General features: G+C 37.5%; 1 protein-coding gene across 2 annotated transcripts; it reads left to right on the plus strand.

The window, feature by feature from the left end:
* The first annotated feature begins 1,152 nt into the window (after nucleotides 1–1,152).
* On the plus strand, nucleotides 1,153–18,278 carry LOC108674770 (mitochondrial proton/calcium exchanger protein). Of its 2 annotated transcripts, none has more exons than XM_018162741.2 (14): nucleotides 1,153–1,469; nucleotides 5,039–6,107; nucleotides 6,366–6,509; nucleotides 6,760–6,897; nucleotides 7,156–7,359; nucleotides 7,572–7,718; nucleotides 7,949–8,050; nucleotides 8,422–8,613; nucleotides 10,939–11,073; nucleotides 11,756–11,899; nucleotides 12,272–12,418; nucleotides 12,888–13,063; nucleotides 14,017–14,149; nucleotides 14,394–18,278. In XM_018162741.2, exons 2-14 carry the CDS (start codon nucleotides 5,040–5,042, stop codon nucleotides 14,622–14,624), a joined length of 2,961 nt encoding a protein of 986 aa, XP_018018230.1. In that variant the 5' UTR covers nucleotides 1,153–1,469; nucleotide 5,039; the 3' UTR covers nucleotides 14,625–18,278. The 2 variants fall into 2 exon arrangements, with proteins under 2 accessions (XP_018018230.1, XP_018018231.1); XM_018162742.2 differs by having other exon boundaries at nucleotides 8,422–8,589.
* Nucleotides 18,279–18,576: the final 298 nt, after the last annotated feature.

Genomic DNA, 18,576 nt, shown 5'->3' on the forward strand with positions numbered 1-18,576 from the left:
GGTTTACGACAGGCCTGCCTATCCAGGCCTATCCTTCAATGCCGAAGATACTATAGTAACTATACTATGCCAACAGGTGGTTTCATCGCAAGCTCGGCTTGGTCTGGGCCAACTTTTCTTCTTAACTCGATGCTGCTAAGAGGAAATCCTCATAAAACAAATGAGCCAAATTTATTGTCATAAAATGGCTCCTTAGCGACCACTACTCAACCTTTAGCCGCTCTCTTCACTGTATTTATGACCTGCTCCTGAGGAACGCAGTTCATGCAATGTTCGCAGTATAGACGGGGCACGGGGAGTAATTTTTATAAACGCAAAGATGCAGCCTACAACTTTTAAAGCTACATTCAGTGACTTACTTCGTCGATCATTCGAACACAGATCAAAGCCAATCGTTTTAGCTGAGTGATGGAACTGGGAATTTTCACATTATAATCTCCATGAATGAGGAACTTTATTCATTATCAGTTAAATGACGAAAATAATTGTAATTGCGCATACTGCTTATTTGTTCATAAAATGTTCACAAATATTAAGAATCATCACAACCACTATACAGTATTATCCTGACAGCAACCACCGTACCAACAACTACGGTAAACGGGTAGAGTGCGCAAATGGGAAATATTTTCTCACTAGTAATTTTTATTCGAATTCATGAGTGCTACAAATCACTTTGGTATGATGTTACTTTCTCAAATTATTTTTTATCCACGTTTATTATGAATTCGCCAAAAAATTTTCAGCCTTTATTATCCCCATCAAAAGCAAGCATACCTAATGATCCTCTAGATTTAATTCTATGCAAGTATATATCCCCATGCCCTGCCTCGTCAACGATCGCCGACATTCCGTTTAAATTCTACTTCCATTACCATAGCCAAAGAATCATTTTTGCATTAACAGCGATTAAATAATAATGTTGAGAGTCGATAACCAGCCGAGTTTTCGTTAGTTTTCCGATTCAAGCTGGATATATGAAATTATATAAAATTTCATTAGAATGCTGAATTTTTCATTAGAGGATCAAGATTAAACTCTTTTTGACATAAACATGATTGTTTTGTAAGAATATTTCTTATGGTTTGAATATCTCTGTTTTTTCTCCCTCTCCCACTCTTTCTACAACCAATTTTTTTGTTTCTATTTCTAGTGATTTTTTTTCTCCCTAGATAATTGTACAAATTTTTCTCATTGTTTGCTGGAGTTTTAGTTATTTTGTCTCACTTATTTAACATATTTTTATGGACATTTGGACTGTACGTGTGCATAGCAAATTATGGCCAATATTCCTTGAACGCGGACTAGCGAAATCCTGTCGGTCGCGCAGCTGTCTCGGCGCTGAAAAATTGCATAAGAATTACTCATCGATAAATATTATTAAGAACGATTCAACTGATTTTATAATCAACCTGTTTATCAGTAAAAAATTGTTCTAAAAAGGCTACGTTACTCGTTAGAAAATTCAAGTGAGTACTTACTTTTCTTCGTTTAGGTTTAGGCAATAAAGTAAAAATTTCTGTTAGCCTAGAATAGAATGAGAAATCCCCAACGGTCAACCATTTACTTTAGGTTTTTCCTAGCCTCCTAGGCTTTCCTTCCTTTCCTAGGTACCTACCTATAAATATACAGGAATTAGAATTTCTCAAGCTTGCCCAAGCAAGTACAACAAATTGTCAGATGGGATTACTAATTACTATTACTTGGCACTTTTTTTTCAAAATTTTTATGTCTTGGAACATAGGCTAGTGACAAACCAGATATTTTTCAGAATCAATTCATTTTTAATTTCTTAATTTTCTCAAGATTTAAACCAATTTCTTATGTAAGATGATAATGGTAGGATCCATGATACTTTACTGGTCTACTTACACTTAGACTTTAGTCTTTAGAGCACTCAAAAGTCAAAAATGAACTTGAGGGAGAGTCTAAAAAACTCTCTGCTTTGCCAGTTGCCACTACCATAATTATCCATAAAAGGTGCAAGGGGGCCTGCTGCCTGGGTTAGTCTACTTAGACTCCTGGTGCCGCGCATAGTGGCAAAGCAGGGAGTTTTTTAGACTCTTCCTCAAGTTCATTTTTGAGTCCTATAAGTATTATACCACTACCAGTAAGCAGTAAAGTAGGTATCATGGATTACCAGCATTATCATACATAAAAAATTGGTTTAAATCTTGGTTAAAAGTTAAATGAGAAAATTAAAAATGAACTGATTCTAAAAAATCTTTGGTTTGTCACTGTGCTCCTGGGTTAACTTAGACCACTTTAATTTTTTTAAACAAAAACCCCTACAAAAAACTAAAAAACTATTTGACATAGAAAAATTTTGTCAATGGGCATTAAAGGCCTAATAGGCCTAGGCCCCATTTTCAGGAAGATGTGCCAGGTGCGTGGGAATTAATATTGTTACTTAATTAATGTGCATGGTGTGCCGTACTATGCCGGTAAAAAAAATGCGCCATGCGCATGATGTGCGGCACTCCTAAAAGGCTGAAATAATGTAAATAATGACGCGTGATAACGCTATCACACACCGTACACGCAAATGTATATCCACATTGTGTTCCGGTTGGATATGAGTTGACTAGATTGCTAACTCGTCAACCCAGGTAAGAAGATTCTTTTATAGATTGCAATTCGAGCGGACATGAATCACATAACTAAAAATGGCAACATCGCGTGAGATGTGCCATAGGTGCCTTCTAGTGATTGACTGGTTGTGGCAATTAGGGTACAAACCTGTATGTCAACATCAGGACTACTTTCCTGATATCCTCCTGGCTGGTGAAATAGACATGATCAATACCTAATAACAACGAGCGCAAATGGACTATATAAATAGAGTCAATATGACATAGGTACCGTAAAATAGGGTAACTTAGACTCCCGGGATAACTTAGACCACTTTTAGTTTTTCTAAAAAAAAACCCTCAAAACTTAAAAACTATTTGACATAGAAAACTTTTGTCAATGGGCATTAGATGAAAAATAATAATATAAAGATAAAATATAATAATATAGAGATAAAATATAATAATATAAAGATGAAAAAATTATGCATATCTAAAAATGAAAAATGTGACCCATGAAAAAGAGCTATTATTTAAAGCTTGTCGTAAAACCCCCTCCAATTTTTTTTATTTTTGAGTAAATAACTCCAAGTTTTGGTGCATTCACTGCATTGTAGTAGAACTCAGTTACATATGCAAATGACAAATTTGAGGAAAGTGTCATAGTTTGCAAATGGGGGGCACTGCCCCTGAAGGGGGGAACTTAGACCTTTCTAATGGGGGAAGAGACAATGGGGGGTCCAACCACTCTTGCACATAGTTCTGCAGCTCACTAATGGGAAGAGACACTCCTATTTTCTCCACCCCATGATCCCCTTAATGCAATTTACAATAGTACACTAAATTTCTCTAATCAAAAAGTTCAAATGGTTATTTTGAACAAAAGATGAAAATTTTGACCAAAATACTACTACATGTATACTTATGCACAATAAAATATTCATTTAAAAACTGTTTTTGATAAACTATGGGGTAAGAGAGGACCATTTGTAGGGTGAGACAGGACCATTTGTGGGGTAAGATAGGACCACTGGTGGGTCAAAACAGGATCATTTAGTGGTCCCGTCTTACCTCATGTCCAGTCCTTATTTACCCCACTTTAGAATACATGTCAGGCAGTGATGGTAGCAGGCAGGAATGCCTAGTATATATGTCTCAAAAGTTGCTTATTATTTGAGGTTACCTGCCTATATCCACAAGCCTGGCCAAAATATTTTTTGTCATTAGACAGAGCTATTTCCTAAATAGGGTCAACTATTTTGTGACCCTTCTTTACATAGGTTTTCTTTAAAAATTACCCAAAAATTCATTATTTGCAGAACAGGGTTGAACTGAAAAGACATGCAATGATTGCACTAACATATTTTTCCATCAAATTAAATAAAGTGCGATTAGAATGCATGCCATGGGCTGGTCCTTTCTTAACCCTTGAAGGCTGTGATCCTGTCTTACCCCATTTGACTATTTCTGCTACCCACTTCAATAGGTATTTTTCATTTGCTATTGGTTGGCTTCAGCAATTTAATATGGGAAAATTCCTTGTTATTACTAAAATCTTGCTGCTCTAAATTGATGATTTTTTAATAACTTTGGTTACCGGTACATGGCTTCAGCAATTTAATATGGGAAAATTCCTTGTTATTACTAAAATCTTGCTGCTCTAAATTGATGATTTTTTAATAACCATGGTTACCAGTACTTGTCTCTTGTGGCTTGATTCGTTTTTGTTAACATTAGATTATAGATATTGCTGTATTTTAGGCAATAATCTAGAAAAATTGGCAGGAAAAAAATCCAAAAAAAGGCAGAAAAGCTCTAGTCATTGCTTGGAGGATAGATAAATATTCTACAATATATATCTGCATCAATTGTAAATTGCATATTATGGTAAAGTGTAATTGGCAATGGATGTCTCTGTCACTTTCATACTTGGTTGTCTTATGTGCCTCACTCACAGTCTAGTAGTGGTTGATGAGACTTCATGGCTTCCAGTTCTTGATTTGATGGTACTTGATGCTTACCTGGTCTACTAATAGGACTCCAAAACTAAAGGGCAACTGAAAAAGTCTCTTGTTTGCTGCCATGCAGAGTAATGAATGAATTTGGTATACAAGTTTTCTGATAACATTCTAGATTTCTGTTAAATACTACTATGTCGTTTTCAAGAATGGTAACAATTTGAGTGAAATGTTGTTTCATGTGGCTGTAGGTACCTATGTCATGTGGCATCTTATTTGTTATCTTCATTTTGTGTAAAATTGTTATGTTGTCAATTAAATTTTTTTATTAGAGATAATCAGCAAAAGTTTGTTTATAAAACTTGGTTTTAATGCTAATCTTGCAAAGCTGAATTTTAACAAGAAATATGTTATTTTTTGCTCTACAATTCATTTACAGTTTTGCAATGCATTTAATTTTAATATAACTTGTAAATAATTCACCAACTAATTCCATTCTACAATATTCAGGATGTTGTCCAGGAGGCTGCTTCAAAAGAGGGAATGCTGGCATCAACTCCAGTCCTATGCATCTGTTCTACCTCCCTGCTCTCACCTTACTCAATATTCCACTTCCAGACACTGCAAAAAGTATGAGAAAAAGTTGTTAGAGAGTAATTTTACTTTGTCTCATCCTCATTGTAACTGGCAAAAAATCTCAACTATTGCCAAAGAAGATGTTAAAGAAGATGACAGAAATGCTGCTGCCACTTGGATTACTGATGACAACTCTGCTCTTGAGAAGCCAACCATCTCACAAGGCATTGAGTCAAAAATAAGAAGAAATGGAGCTTTCAGACCAAGATTTCACAGCTACCAAATTCCTTCAAGTGCACACCAGTCACATCTTTATTCCAATCACAATTTAACAGGAATAAATAATAATTCACTGAATTTAGTTAGAACTTCCCGCCCCGGAATGCTGGGTGTTGCAAGGCCCATTGGTTTTTTGTGGGATACATATTCACCTTCTCACTCCTCCCTCGCTATATCAGCACAAGGCCCTGCTAGCCCATACCAAGACTTATCAAACTCCAATGAGCTAACGGTTAGCATCTCCAATTTCAATCCTGAAATTTATTTTACCTATGATTCAGATCTCAGAAATGGATTAATTTCAAAAAGGTTTTTCCATACAACCACATGCTTTCTAGACTCCAAACCTCCATCTTCTCAAGTGGAAGTTACTGTCAATGCCTTGAAAGAGAAAGCTGAAAGTCTGAATCAAGAGAAGATAGCAGCCAGTGCCAGCAAGGATGCAAGTCAAGCTCCTATTGTTACAACCGCTGCTGCAATGCAGAATGAAGTTCCCACCGCTTCCCCCACGCGATCCGAGACCATAAACCTAGCTATTGCTAAATCAGCTCCTCCTCTGCCTTCTGTTGTTGCAGAAAAGAAGTCTCTGTGGACTCGTATTAAAGCAGAGGCAGTTCATTATTACCATGGCTTCAGACTGCTATTCATTGACACCAAAATTGCACTGAAGTATTGCTACAGAATTCTGAATGGTGAAAAGCTGTCAAGAAGAGAGCACAGACAGGTTGGTGAATCTGCTTCTTCGTGCTATGCAATTTAAAATTATCTTGCTCACTCTCTTTCTGTTTTAAAATTTGTAATAGTCAATTCTTTGAAAAAGAGCATTAAATTAAGCGAATTTATGCACTAAGGGACATTGCAATAACTAGAATATATTATATTGGTACCTATATTAATTAAAATGAACTTATTTATATCATTTCTTTAGATTAAGTATTTTGTTAGCTCTGACATAGTTTTGTACTGATCGTTTTGTTTCCAGTTGGTGAGAACTACTGGGGACTTATTTCGTTTGCTGCCCTTCTCTGTGTTCATCATTGTTCCCTTCATGGAGTTTCTGCTGCCCGTGGCCCTGAAGCTTTTCCCTGGCATGTTGCCCAGTACCTTCGAGACTGCAAATGAGAAGGTAATTTTTCTTTATAGTATAGGTAACTTAACTTTTTTACCTTTCAGAAGTTGGCTTGGAACAAATAAAAATTTTCTAAATGGTTAAGGAAGGAATAAACATATCTCCTATAAAATGAACCTTCATATTTGCAGTAGGTACCTTTAATACTGCAAATTACTTGGAACAACACAAAAACTTTGAATGGATAATGAAAGCATAATTCAACTCTCATATAAAGCCAACTTAACTTTGCATTTCTATTGTTCAGGAGGCAAAGATGAAGAAACGTTTGAAAGTGAAACTGGAGATGGCAAAGTTCTTGCAAGAGACGCTCGACAGCATGTCTCTGCAGTCCAAAGACCACCACTCCAAAAGTGCTCAAGAATTCGTACTATTCTTTGAAAAGGTGAGAATTTTGTCTGTGCCAACTAGGTACGTATTCTTATTATTCACTTTTGTGTGGGCTTCTTATGAACATAAATTTAAATACATAATGGCTACTTGATTTAGGCAACAACCGATTTACACAATATTTGGTATAAATCACATCAAACTCAGCATTACCTTATACTCTATCTGTGTGATTAGGTGCTGCATTGGACTGATTATTATAGGTTTTTTTTAGATTGATGCTTAGATGTGACACGTGATCTTACGTTACAAGGTACGACGCACAGGAGAGGTAGTGAGCAATGAAGAGATCCTCAAGTTCAGCAAGCTGTTCGCCGACAGCATCACCCTGGACTCACTGTCTCGCCCTCAACTCACGGCGCTCTGCCGGCTGCTGGAGATGCAGACTTTTGGCACTAACAATTTCCTCAGGTTCCAGCTGCGTATGAAGCTCCGCTCACTCGCTGCTGACGATAAGGCGAGTCACAATCTCTAAAGTTGATGAATATTTCAGTGACGAAGTGAGTAGTAAATTTTGTAACATGCCTAAAAACGAACAGGTCATTTTAAAAATGACTCTCTTAAAAATGTTCGTTGTTGACTTGTCATAAATATTTGAAGGCGAATTACCGTAGTCACTTTTCAATTACCTATAATAGTCAGAGAAGCAATGAAGTTATGTTCTTGCAGTTGATCGCTGTGGAGGGAGTGGACAGCTTGTCATCGTGGGAGTTGCAGCAGGCGTGTCGGTCTCGAGGCATGAGAGCTTACGGCATGACGGACACCAGACTCAGGGTTCAGCTGCAGCAGTGGCTCGAGCTCAGTCTTGATAAGAAGGTTACTGGTTCCCTGCGTTTCCTATTGAATTTAACTGTAATTTAACTCTGCTCATTCATCTAAATTTTGTTTTAGCTGTGGTGAAAAGCATTTAATTCAAGTTTTGTACTCACACCGATTTTTAATTCAAGTAAGTAAGATTTAAACTCCGTACATTATGCATTATTAACGTCAGGAGGCAAATCACCAACCGTTTTTCCCGAATTTCACGAAGATGTTTTCCCTAAAAGGTTCCACCATCGCTGCTGTTGCTCTCGCGCACGCTCTACCTGCCAGATACTCTGGACGCAAACGCTTCACTTGCCGCCACCATCTCGCAACTGCCCGACGAAGTGAGTGGCCTACGTGCAATATTAAAGTTATTTAATGCTTTTTTGGATGTTATTTTATCAGTGCATAAAGTATTGATAATTCTGGCTAATCAATTAATTTTTTAAGGGATATTCATTCCTGAATAAAGTACGTAGATGTAAATTGAGGATGCCCACTACCAATAAAATGAGGCAATTTCATGCAACGAATTTGGATGATTGTAAAATTACTCATCTCCATATATAGAGAGCCAGACGTGGTATGCTCATGGTTGAAAATTAGGAGCATTGCATACGCTCATGCTCTTTAATTCTTGAGGAGACACCATACTGAGACACAGATTTGGTTGAATTGGAACATTGCAGCCTATAAATCTTATGGTTTGTTTCAGATCAAAACACGTACGAAAGCTGCTATTGGCAAGCGTGAAGGAAAGATCGACAACCGAACACGCCTCGAAGTGATCCAAGTGGAGGAAAAGCGAATCGAGGAAGACAAGAAGGACATGCAGGAGGAGAAGAAGAAGAAAATGCTCGAAGAAGCCAAAAAGATGGGAGAGGTGAGGGTGGACTATCACGAGGAGGTGAGAGCCGGTGTTGGGTGACAGACATGCCGTGTGGCCTGACATGCCGTGTGGCCTGACATGCCGTGTGATCTGACATGCCGTGTGAACTGACATGCCGTGCCGTGTGACCTGACATTCCGTGTGTTCTGACATGCCGTGTGACCTGACATGCCGTGTGGCTCGACATGCCGTGTGACCTGACATGCCGTGTGGCCTGACATGCCGTGTGACCTGACATGCCGTGTGGCCTGACATTCCGTCTGACCTGACATGCCGTGTGGCCTGACATTCCGTCTGACCTGACATGCCGTGTGGCCATTGCCTAGGAGCGAATAAGCCGATCTCTGAGTAATTTAACCTTAGCTGGTTATGTGCATTATGGTAAGGGTCTAATTGAAGCTTTGATCACCTCATGATGTCATCTGCCAGCATTGAAAACTTGAGAAATTGAATAATTTGACTGCGGAAATTTCAAGTGATTATCCTTTGAATGACTTCTGCACTAATTCTGCATGCAGAGATTTTTTAAATATTATTATTTTCCAGAGATAAGTTAATCGTTGAATTATTTTTTCATGAGATTTCCGCTTCATGTCACGTCTTGGATATAATTTACTTAGATCGGCTTGTTCGGTCGCGCTGCAGTTGTTCATCATATATTAACGAAGCCAACTCCACTACTTGTCAGTGAAGATTTTTGTGTTTACCTGTTAGTTTTGTTATACCATTGACACGCGTTCAAAATAACACACCTACTAGAATCATTCCTTCAATCGAATAATTTAGCTTCTTTGTAATCGGTAGCCTTTAGTTGTTGAATGTATAGACTATAGAGGATGACGAGGGAACCTGGTGCTTGTTTTTTATAATTTTCATTGTGATTCAAAAGATGCCCGCCATATCTCGACTTACTGGATAGTTCACATGTAGAGACCCTTGAATCATTTAGGGTAGTAGAACGCCATTGAATAATGCTTATCTGCTAGCATCAATGTTAAAATTTAGGCACATGTATGCTCAGAGGATTATATGTGGTTTGCATATCAAAAGGTACATGGTTTTTTTCAATAATAACCTCATCTCGATCTGATATTTAATACCAAGGTTGTAGCATATACGGTACCGTACATCCATAGCTATCACTAGCAGATCGAAAATAATTGATACAAATGTCGAACAAAGATTGGCATGGATTGCCCAGTTGAAACTGCACTAGGCAACATAAATACAACATGAAGTACCTACAAGAGTTAAACTAGCTTTACTTCAACTCAGAACTAGGGGAGAGTTAATTCCCAAGTTGGTTCCAGCCACTTGCAGTGAGATGGACAGCCTATAACAAAGTTTTAAAATATCAAATTTTTATTAACAGAAACCGCTTGTAGAGTTTTTGTGTTGATTGTGAAGATTTCTAAAAATTTGTTTCGTCTTCTTTTCCCCAGTTACTACTAATTTATGTAACCTTATTTAGTGCCTCACCTTAGTAAAGGCTAGGGCCATACTGATCTCCCTTACTTTGATCTTTTTGTAAGTACCTATTAACTTAACTTTTTCTATTAAGTAGTGACCGGAAATACGTAATTCCATTTTTTTAAGAAATTGCTTTTTTTTCATTCTACATGGTTGTCTTTTAATTTTAAAAATTATAATAATAATTAGTCACGTTTTGGTCTTATTGTTAGTTATTACGATTAGCTTCATATTAATTCGGTTTTTCGGTTCCATGAACGGAAATATTCTATAGACTCACTTGAGAGCTTTCATTAAAAAATCAGCATTTGTGTTTTACCTTTCCATTCTCTGCCTCTTCCAGCTACCTATGTTCTTTATTATTTTTTATAAGTTTTCATTCTGAAAGTCTAGGAATGATGGAAATTATTTAAGTCCGTATGTATACATTCTTAAACTTCTTCCCATCCCAAGAATTCAGTTCGTTAGACATCATACTATTTGTACATTGGTGCACTGGGTTCTTAAAGATTACTGCGAAGAACCACCTACGGAACCAAATTCTTATGCAATACGTTCGCGATTTGCCACGCTTTGAAATAACGAGTGTGTGTGGCAGTTGTACCATTTACAGCTTATCTTACCGACATTTTTGTACCATAGATTAACGAAAATTTGGCACATAATAATGAATGAGAATGATCAATGCATCAGCAGTGGTCGAAAATATTTGACTGACGATTCATTTTAGTGACTGACATATCCTGCCTTACACGATGTCTCAATTGAACCCTAATACGTTTACTTTACTTTATACTTCACTTTACTTTACATACTTTAATAAAAAAAATACGTTGGCTGAAGTGTACGCATTAACGCCTACTGCGCCCTCAGCTCGGCATCGGAGAGGCGGAGGTGGTGTCCGTGGCCCCGGCGTCACCTGCAGTCGGCGCTGCTGCTGCTGAGGCCGTCGTCGCGCAGGCTGTCAAAGTGACCAAGGCTACCGTCACCCCCGCCGGCGAAATAAAGGCAATTATTATTCTATTATTAATAGCTACTGTATATATTCTGTGTAGGCTAACCATTATTGGGTTTGCATTGCTTTTGATTGATTAATTTCATTAGTATACATGTGTGTCAGTGATGAAAATGTTATAAAGGATTCGTAGGTAGAGGAATCGTTCTTAAAATTCTAAAATTATTTACCTTTTTCAGGTGTCAGTATCGAGTTATTAAGTGGACATTAATGGAATTGAGTATAATGTTAGACCGGTTGTACCAATTCTGATGGGGCTGACTAGTATATTCCTTCTAGTATCCTCCTTTGCATCTCCCATTATAACCATAATTAAATCGTATAGAGACGGTTAAAATATTGTACCAAATGCTATTATGGTGTAAAAATCCTGCTAAATGGTTTCAAAACAATATACATGTTTGAAAATTATGTTCAAAATTGCATTAGATTCACGAAAAAATTTTCATATCAACTACAATGAACCGGACATGCGTAACATATATAAAAATATTGGTTTATTTGGGCTGGAGTAATTCCTTTATGCAAGTTAACAGAAGACTAGAATTTTGTTATTATTAACAGAAAACTTTCTCTGGGCTCCGATCAAACTTGCATAAAGTATAGAAGGGTATAAGTATATTTACTGCTCGAAGAGCCTGTTTATACTTAACGAAGTGAATGATTGTGCCGCAGGAAGACAAGGAAGAGCTCGTTGACCGCGCCCCTGTGCTGGTGGACACTGCCGAGGAGCTGCGCCTCGAGAGAGAGGATCAGGAGCTTAAACTTGCTGACCACAAACTCGCGGAAGAGAAGGCCAAGAAGGAGAAGTCTGAAGAGGTAAAAACATTTGAGAGTTCGAAACTTTGAAACTCCATCAGCCAATCACTGACAGCTTATCAAGCTAAACTCGCCAATCACAATCGAGAAATCGGCTGCTAGCATAGGTACTTCGGCCACTACGTGTATTTTAACTATTATTAGCGCATTTTCTCATTTACGGAAAAAAGCTATTGTGCTCGTCATGTCCGTCTGTCTGTCCGTCTGTCCGTGACTTCACGTTTTCGTCGACGAGTAAATGCGCTCTCTGTCACTCACTGCAGTGAGTACTGAGTTATATTTTATGTACTTTAGCGAGTTTTGATAGTACGGCCCAAAAAGTAACGAAGTACGAGTATTAACCTATTAATTATAAATTTTAATTGCGTGCAGCTAAGCAGCGAAGATTTGGCTGAGGTTGAGGAAGCCCTCGAGACGCTAGGGACGAAGCAGCGGCGCCTGCTGATCGAGGAGCAGGAGCTGCTCGACATCAAGGACGAGCTACGCGACTACCAGGAGGACATCGAGGACTTCAAGCAGGTACTGCCTTCGCCAAGCTGTGGTCAGGATTTTGATTTTGGGCGAGGTCATTTAGGTTTATAATACAGGTCACCGTTCGCTAAGTGTGAATCATTTTGGCGGATTCCGGTTATTTCCATTAGATTACAAGGAAAACTCGACCAAGTTCGTTAATTTGACACTCGAATATATTTATAACTATCCAAATGTGAATAATTTACGTAAATTTTTAATTTTCGGTTGAGGAGAAATTTAATTTTTAAATTTCGATTGAGGAGTTGATTTGATCAAAATAGTGTTTTTTCTTCGAGTATATCGAGGTTATTCTCTGAAATTATTAAATTGTAGCTGTAGGTTATGTATTGGTACCGCATTTGATTATGAATGTAGGTTTCGTATTGGTGGTACTCAATTTTGTTGTTGTAGATTTTGTATTGCATTAAATTTTGTGATTTTTGGCTTTGTATTGTTATTTAATTATGATTGGCAGGTTGTAGCGCAATTCCCCGAGCGCACGGACCTGCGCGAGAGCAAGGCAGCGCGCCGCCTCTTCGCTAAGGTGAACCGCCTCATCGCCAAGACGGAGCCTGTCATCGCCGCGCTCAACGCCAAGACCGAGGAGATGCATAAGGTCGTCGAGGCTGGACAAGCCACCAAACTCCAGAAGTGAGTGCATCACTTCTTGTCTTTACTGGATTTCTATAATGGGACTCTATTTACCTACCACATATAGGGACTATATGGGACTATATAACTGAGGCTTGGTCCAAAAGTAATGCACTTTTTGTCCTTGTGTGTGTGTCGTCCTATCCAGTTGTGTATTTATACTGAGATTCTCTGCTTTTCACTCAGAGTAATAACTGAGACCTCGTCAATTTTTTGTCCATCTGTGCGTCATCCTAGCTTATTTGGCCAGATTAAAGGGCATGTAGGTGCTATCTGCGTCCGCCCTCTGCTCGAGCTGTGGAAAGAAAGTGTGTCGCCCTTTAAGAAGAATGATTCGTTCATTTTCCTGAGTGCATATGAGAATTTCTTCTTTACGATTATAGGAAAATCAGAAGTAGTCCCGTCGGTAACTGATGTCAAATCTCTAATGTCGAAATTCAGGTCGAATAGTAATCATGTGTGTTTTTCTTCGAATTTTGATACATGTTGAATCATTTAGTAGCTGTTATAAATTTATAACATCACCTTCAAAAAAGATCCGAAAAATTAATCCAGCATAGAAGATTTAAACCTGCTTCTGCTCTGTAAAGAGTTCATGATTGATCAAACTTAGTCCAATAGGTATCTAAGAAATTCCAAGTATTTCGTAATGTAATTTATCCATAACCTTGAATCACTATATATTAACATTATTATATTTATGTAATAATGTAATTAAAATTATTATTTATAGTATATTTTATTAGTCATGTATATGTATAATTTCACTGCAATTTGATTGCAAGACAGTACGACGCTCATGAACCTAGAGAACCTGGTGAACCACTTACGTCAGGTTCCAGTATTATGTTCTAGGTTCTGTAACGTTAGGTTATAGTGTTTTGTTCTAGGTTCTAGTGTTATGTTATATATTAACAAGTCATTTGTCACTCAATAATTTGATTGCACGACAGGACGACGCTGGTGAACCTGGAGGACCTGGTGACGCACCTTCGTCAGGTCGCTGACGCGCCGGACTCGGCCAAGCTGCAGGTCATCATGGAGGTCCTCTCCACCATGGACACCGACAACGACGGCTCCATCAAGGTCGGTCATTACTTTGCTTTAAAATATTTATAGTTGTTTAATCAAGTATTTGGATTAATTACCTGCTTGTTTAATTATCATGGACGTGACATCTGGCTATCAAGGTTGACCAAGCTATTAAGATTCCTTCAGAATATCTAGTTGTTCGTAACGTTTCTTTAAAATTATTATTGCGTATTGTCAATGATATGTTATTCGGTTTAATTAACTATTAGTTGATTTCTCATGGCCTTTACTCCCGCAGCTGGAGCACATCCTGAAGACGATCGAGCTGTTATCAGAGGACCAGGTTGAGGTGCCGCGCAAGGTGTTCGAGGAGGTGGTGCAGGCGATGGCGAAGGAAGAGCAGCTCGAGACTAAGACCGTCGTACAGACCGCCATCAAAGCCGTCGCTGCCTCCAAACTTGGTGCCGACACGCCTCCTGCTGCTCTTGATGCTCCAGATGCTGGAGTTGCTGAGCAGAAGCAATTGTAGAATATTGCACGGGTATCTTAGGATAGAAAACGATGTAAAGTTTAAATTGTAACGCTTCCGCTGCCCGAATTTGATATGTTGCCATCAATGCTAGTGCATCTGAAATCCCTGAACAGACACCTGTGTTAAAAGTGTATCGGTGTTGGATGTGATGAACACGAGTCAGTTCGAAACAACTTTCATTTTCCGTGTTGCCAATGAACGAAGGGAAGAGCAAGTCACCTCTGCATGCAACCTGATAACGTTGTTGTCGTTGTTGTTCTCGATTGTGTTATGCAGAAAGTAGTGTAAAATAGTAAAATACTATATTTTTGGTTGTGCAGAACGAAAACAAAAGCCGTTGCTCAAGGCCATGTCATTTAAGCATTGGTACATTTTGAGCTCAACTTGTTCGAGTTTCAATACTACTTAAATGTATAGCAGTTCAGTGTCGCAGTTGAATGCAAAATTTCAGCAAGCACCTACTATATCATCTACCTTCAATGCCACACAAGTCGCCACTCAGCAGCTACTGCACTTAACTTGCCGCTTGTCAATAAATAATAAATTCGTATGATACTGGGCAGAATTACGATTTGTAGGGTTAGATTGCCAAATTACATGTAAGAAGCTTGTAAAGTTAGTTGGTTTGACGGTATGCAGATGGAGGCAGTCTATTGTATTTTTGCTTCTCCGTTTTCATTTGTAACATCTGAATAAAATTAAGAGAAGTCGCAATTGAAAATTCCATGCTATTAGCGTTTTCCTAATTTGTTCTTCATTCAATTTTATTTGTCCGACCTTGAAAAGTTTTGTGTGTCATAAATTCAAGCTTCCCTTCAAAATCTGGAAGTTTATTGACCTTTGCCGCCCTTCTGATGCTATAGCGCCGATGTTGCTACTAATAAATGTTTCGTTTATTACAGTTTACCTTACTTGGTAACTTTTTGCAAGCAACATTTTTATTTAAAATTTGTGTCTGCCACAATTGGCAGGTAATCGAGCAAAATTTCTCTTGTAAGCTGCGGTTAAAATCTCATTGTTTGCAATCAAGCCTGCCATTAGATGACATGTCAAACGTTCCTGGCTTATTATTGATAAATACTAGTACGTGTCATGAATGGAAGCAACTCTTTATTAATTAATCCTAAAACAATGATAATTTGAGTAACATATGTCAATGTAAATTATCACATTATATGTATATACAATATCGCCACTTGTATTACAACGCTTGAGGCTCTTGCAGTTAGGCGATCGGCCTGTTCGAAATACTTAATTACAAATGCTTTAGGATCTCATTTAGAAATTCTTCTATTACTAATCTATAGAAGGTACAACTCACCCCGAGTGAGGCTCAAACTTTGAGGTTTAATACAGACAATACAATTTTCTTGCTGTTTTCCTGTGTTAACTGTTGTTGTTCGGTGTCATCCTCGGGTTATATTTATTTGATTCTATATGGTACTGGGTGATTATATATACCCTCATCGATTCTCGTTTCACTGTCGCATTTTACTTTGATTTATCCTCATTTTTTTGTGTAGTGTTATCGTTGAACACCCTTGCCTTAATTTTAATTTATTATTTGTGCTTTTGTTCAGATATTTTGTTGATCTTTTTCGTCTTCACTGTGGTATTTTTATTTTTAGGAATCTAATGTATTGCGCTTTGTTGTCTGTCCTGACTATTCATATTTGAATTGTATACAATGTTTCCAAAAATTCTCCTGAGATTTACCGAGCACATTTCGGTGCGCTTTTGAAAATGAAACTTCTACAATATATTAACGTCTTCATTACCTGACTGCTGTAGGTGCTTTCGGGGTCTTATGAGATACTCTCAACTGTCGAGGCTTGAGTCTCTGCTTTGTGTTGAAGCTCTCCTGGACTTGGGAGGTAATCGAGCAAGCTTTCTCTTGTAAGTTCCGGAGTGTAAAAGTTTAAAATGCTCATCTGCGAATAAATCCTTGTATTATAAAATCGTTATCTTACTTGAATATTCTAGTTGTTATTCATTTCCCTTAAATACGAAAATAATTTTTTCATTTTCATTATTTTCAAATGCTTCCCAGTCTCTGCGTGCAGATGTGAAGTCTTTTTTTCACGCTTACAAATTATTTCAATTATCTCGTCAGTTCCGGTAATCTTAAATTCGTTTTCTCTTACTTACTTTCTCTCTCTCTTACTTTCTCTTTCTTACTTACACACATTAGAATTAATTAATTTGAAAAAATTTATCATCGTTTCCTTTTAATCAGAAATTTATTTTAAAATTATGTTAGTTTTGATTTCTATTTCGTTGACCTCTAAGGACAGACGAGTATAACTTGTCTACTAATTAAACCATTTTGTCATCTGTTGACCTTATATCGTTGACAGTATTCTTCGTTCCCCGTTTTGTTTATCAAGATATATTAATAATGATCAATAATGTCTAAAATAATCATCATGAAGTGTAATTACTTGCTATCTTCTTACATCAAATCGAGATATTACATGCGCCGAATTTTTTCTCTTCCCATGTTGCCGGGACTGAATCCATCTCGGTGAGTTTTATACCAGAAATGTATATTTTTATGATATCTTGTATTTTCCCGTGCCCAATTTCGCATGAATTTTGTATTCGTATACTAATACGTACATTCGTTATCTCCCTTCTCAATATCCACGGATTTCTCCTATTAGTTGCAGGAGGTTAAGCGTTATAACAACAGCGATGATCTCTGCGTCTTGTCTCAATTTTGCATTTATTCCTAATTACGTTTACGTATAATATGGTTTTCCTTTTTTTGTTGATTTTTAAAATCTAAACAGAGTCCAAGATGACCTGAATATTAAAAGGTAATTTCACTACAGCAAATCCGGGCTCGCTGGTTCGAAATGAACTAATAGATCACATAAATACTACTGAAATAATTATCGCGTATATTTTCGTATTGTTATTAATTGTCATGTATCTGAAAAATGTTTCATTTGTTCTTCTATTTCGCCATAACTTTAGAAGTTTAATTGCTTCTAAGCTATCGCTTTTATTCAAATGTGAAAACCGAGCTTATTAGCTTCAAGCCTTTACACATTGATGCACGCCCAGGGTGCCAACTGTCCGACTAAATTATATGACTTCATACTATATACAATTATACGTACAACTTAAACTTCAAGTATGTATATTCACATGCGCTCGACATGGCTTACAAAGTTCATAATCGACTTACATTCAAATTAAATTTATATAATTATGTACATAAGTCTAAGTGGTATTCACATGCACCACTGCCGTCTGGAATCGGTTGGTTAAAGGTTTGGTGACATGTAACGTGATTCAATATAAAAAGATCTTATTTTCCGAACACCACAGAACATTAATTGTCTGCATGTATGTGATGAGCGAAAGTCGACTCGACTGACCATTGCATCACCTGGCCATTTTTTCCTTTATTATAGAAACGTTGACGGCATTTAAAGAATAATGGCTGATCTTTAATGATGACTTTTTGTATGGAAATTATTCTCGGAAATCCTTCTCTTTCTCTTACGGTTCTCAAGGTAAAATGGCGCCTCTTTTCTTAGTAAATACGCCAGGAACTGTGGCTAGTTGCCGCCATCTTGTCCTTCATGAGTCCTGTAGTTGTTATTGACTTCGTTGAACCACAATAAAGAAATATATATGCCACGGCGTTTTTTATTTTGATAACTCAAATCATCTTAGCTTCGCAATGAACGAGATATTGATCGTAAATGTCCACCCTGTAATATTGGGCAATCGCACACAAGCCTTTCATCTGCGAATAAATCCTTGTATTATAAAATCGTTATCTTACTTGAGTATTCTAGATCTAGATAGCTAGCTTATTTATCGTTGCTTACTGTTTTTGTTGAGACTTCAATTAAAATTTCAATTTATTATATTCATGATCGTTTTTAAAAATGCTCCTGCTATTCCAACTCCGAACTCTAAGGCATAAATATTT

This window comes from Hyalella azteca, unplaced genomic scaffold (genome assembly GCF_000764305.2).
Source record: "Hyalella azteca isolate HAZT.00-mixed unplaced genomic scaffold, Hazt_2.0.2 contig11506, whole genome shotgun sequence".
NCBI classification, from domain to species: Eukaryota; Metazoa; Arthropoda; class Malacostraca; order Amphipoda; family Hyalellidae; genus Hyalella; species Hyalella azteca.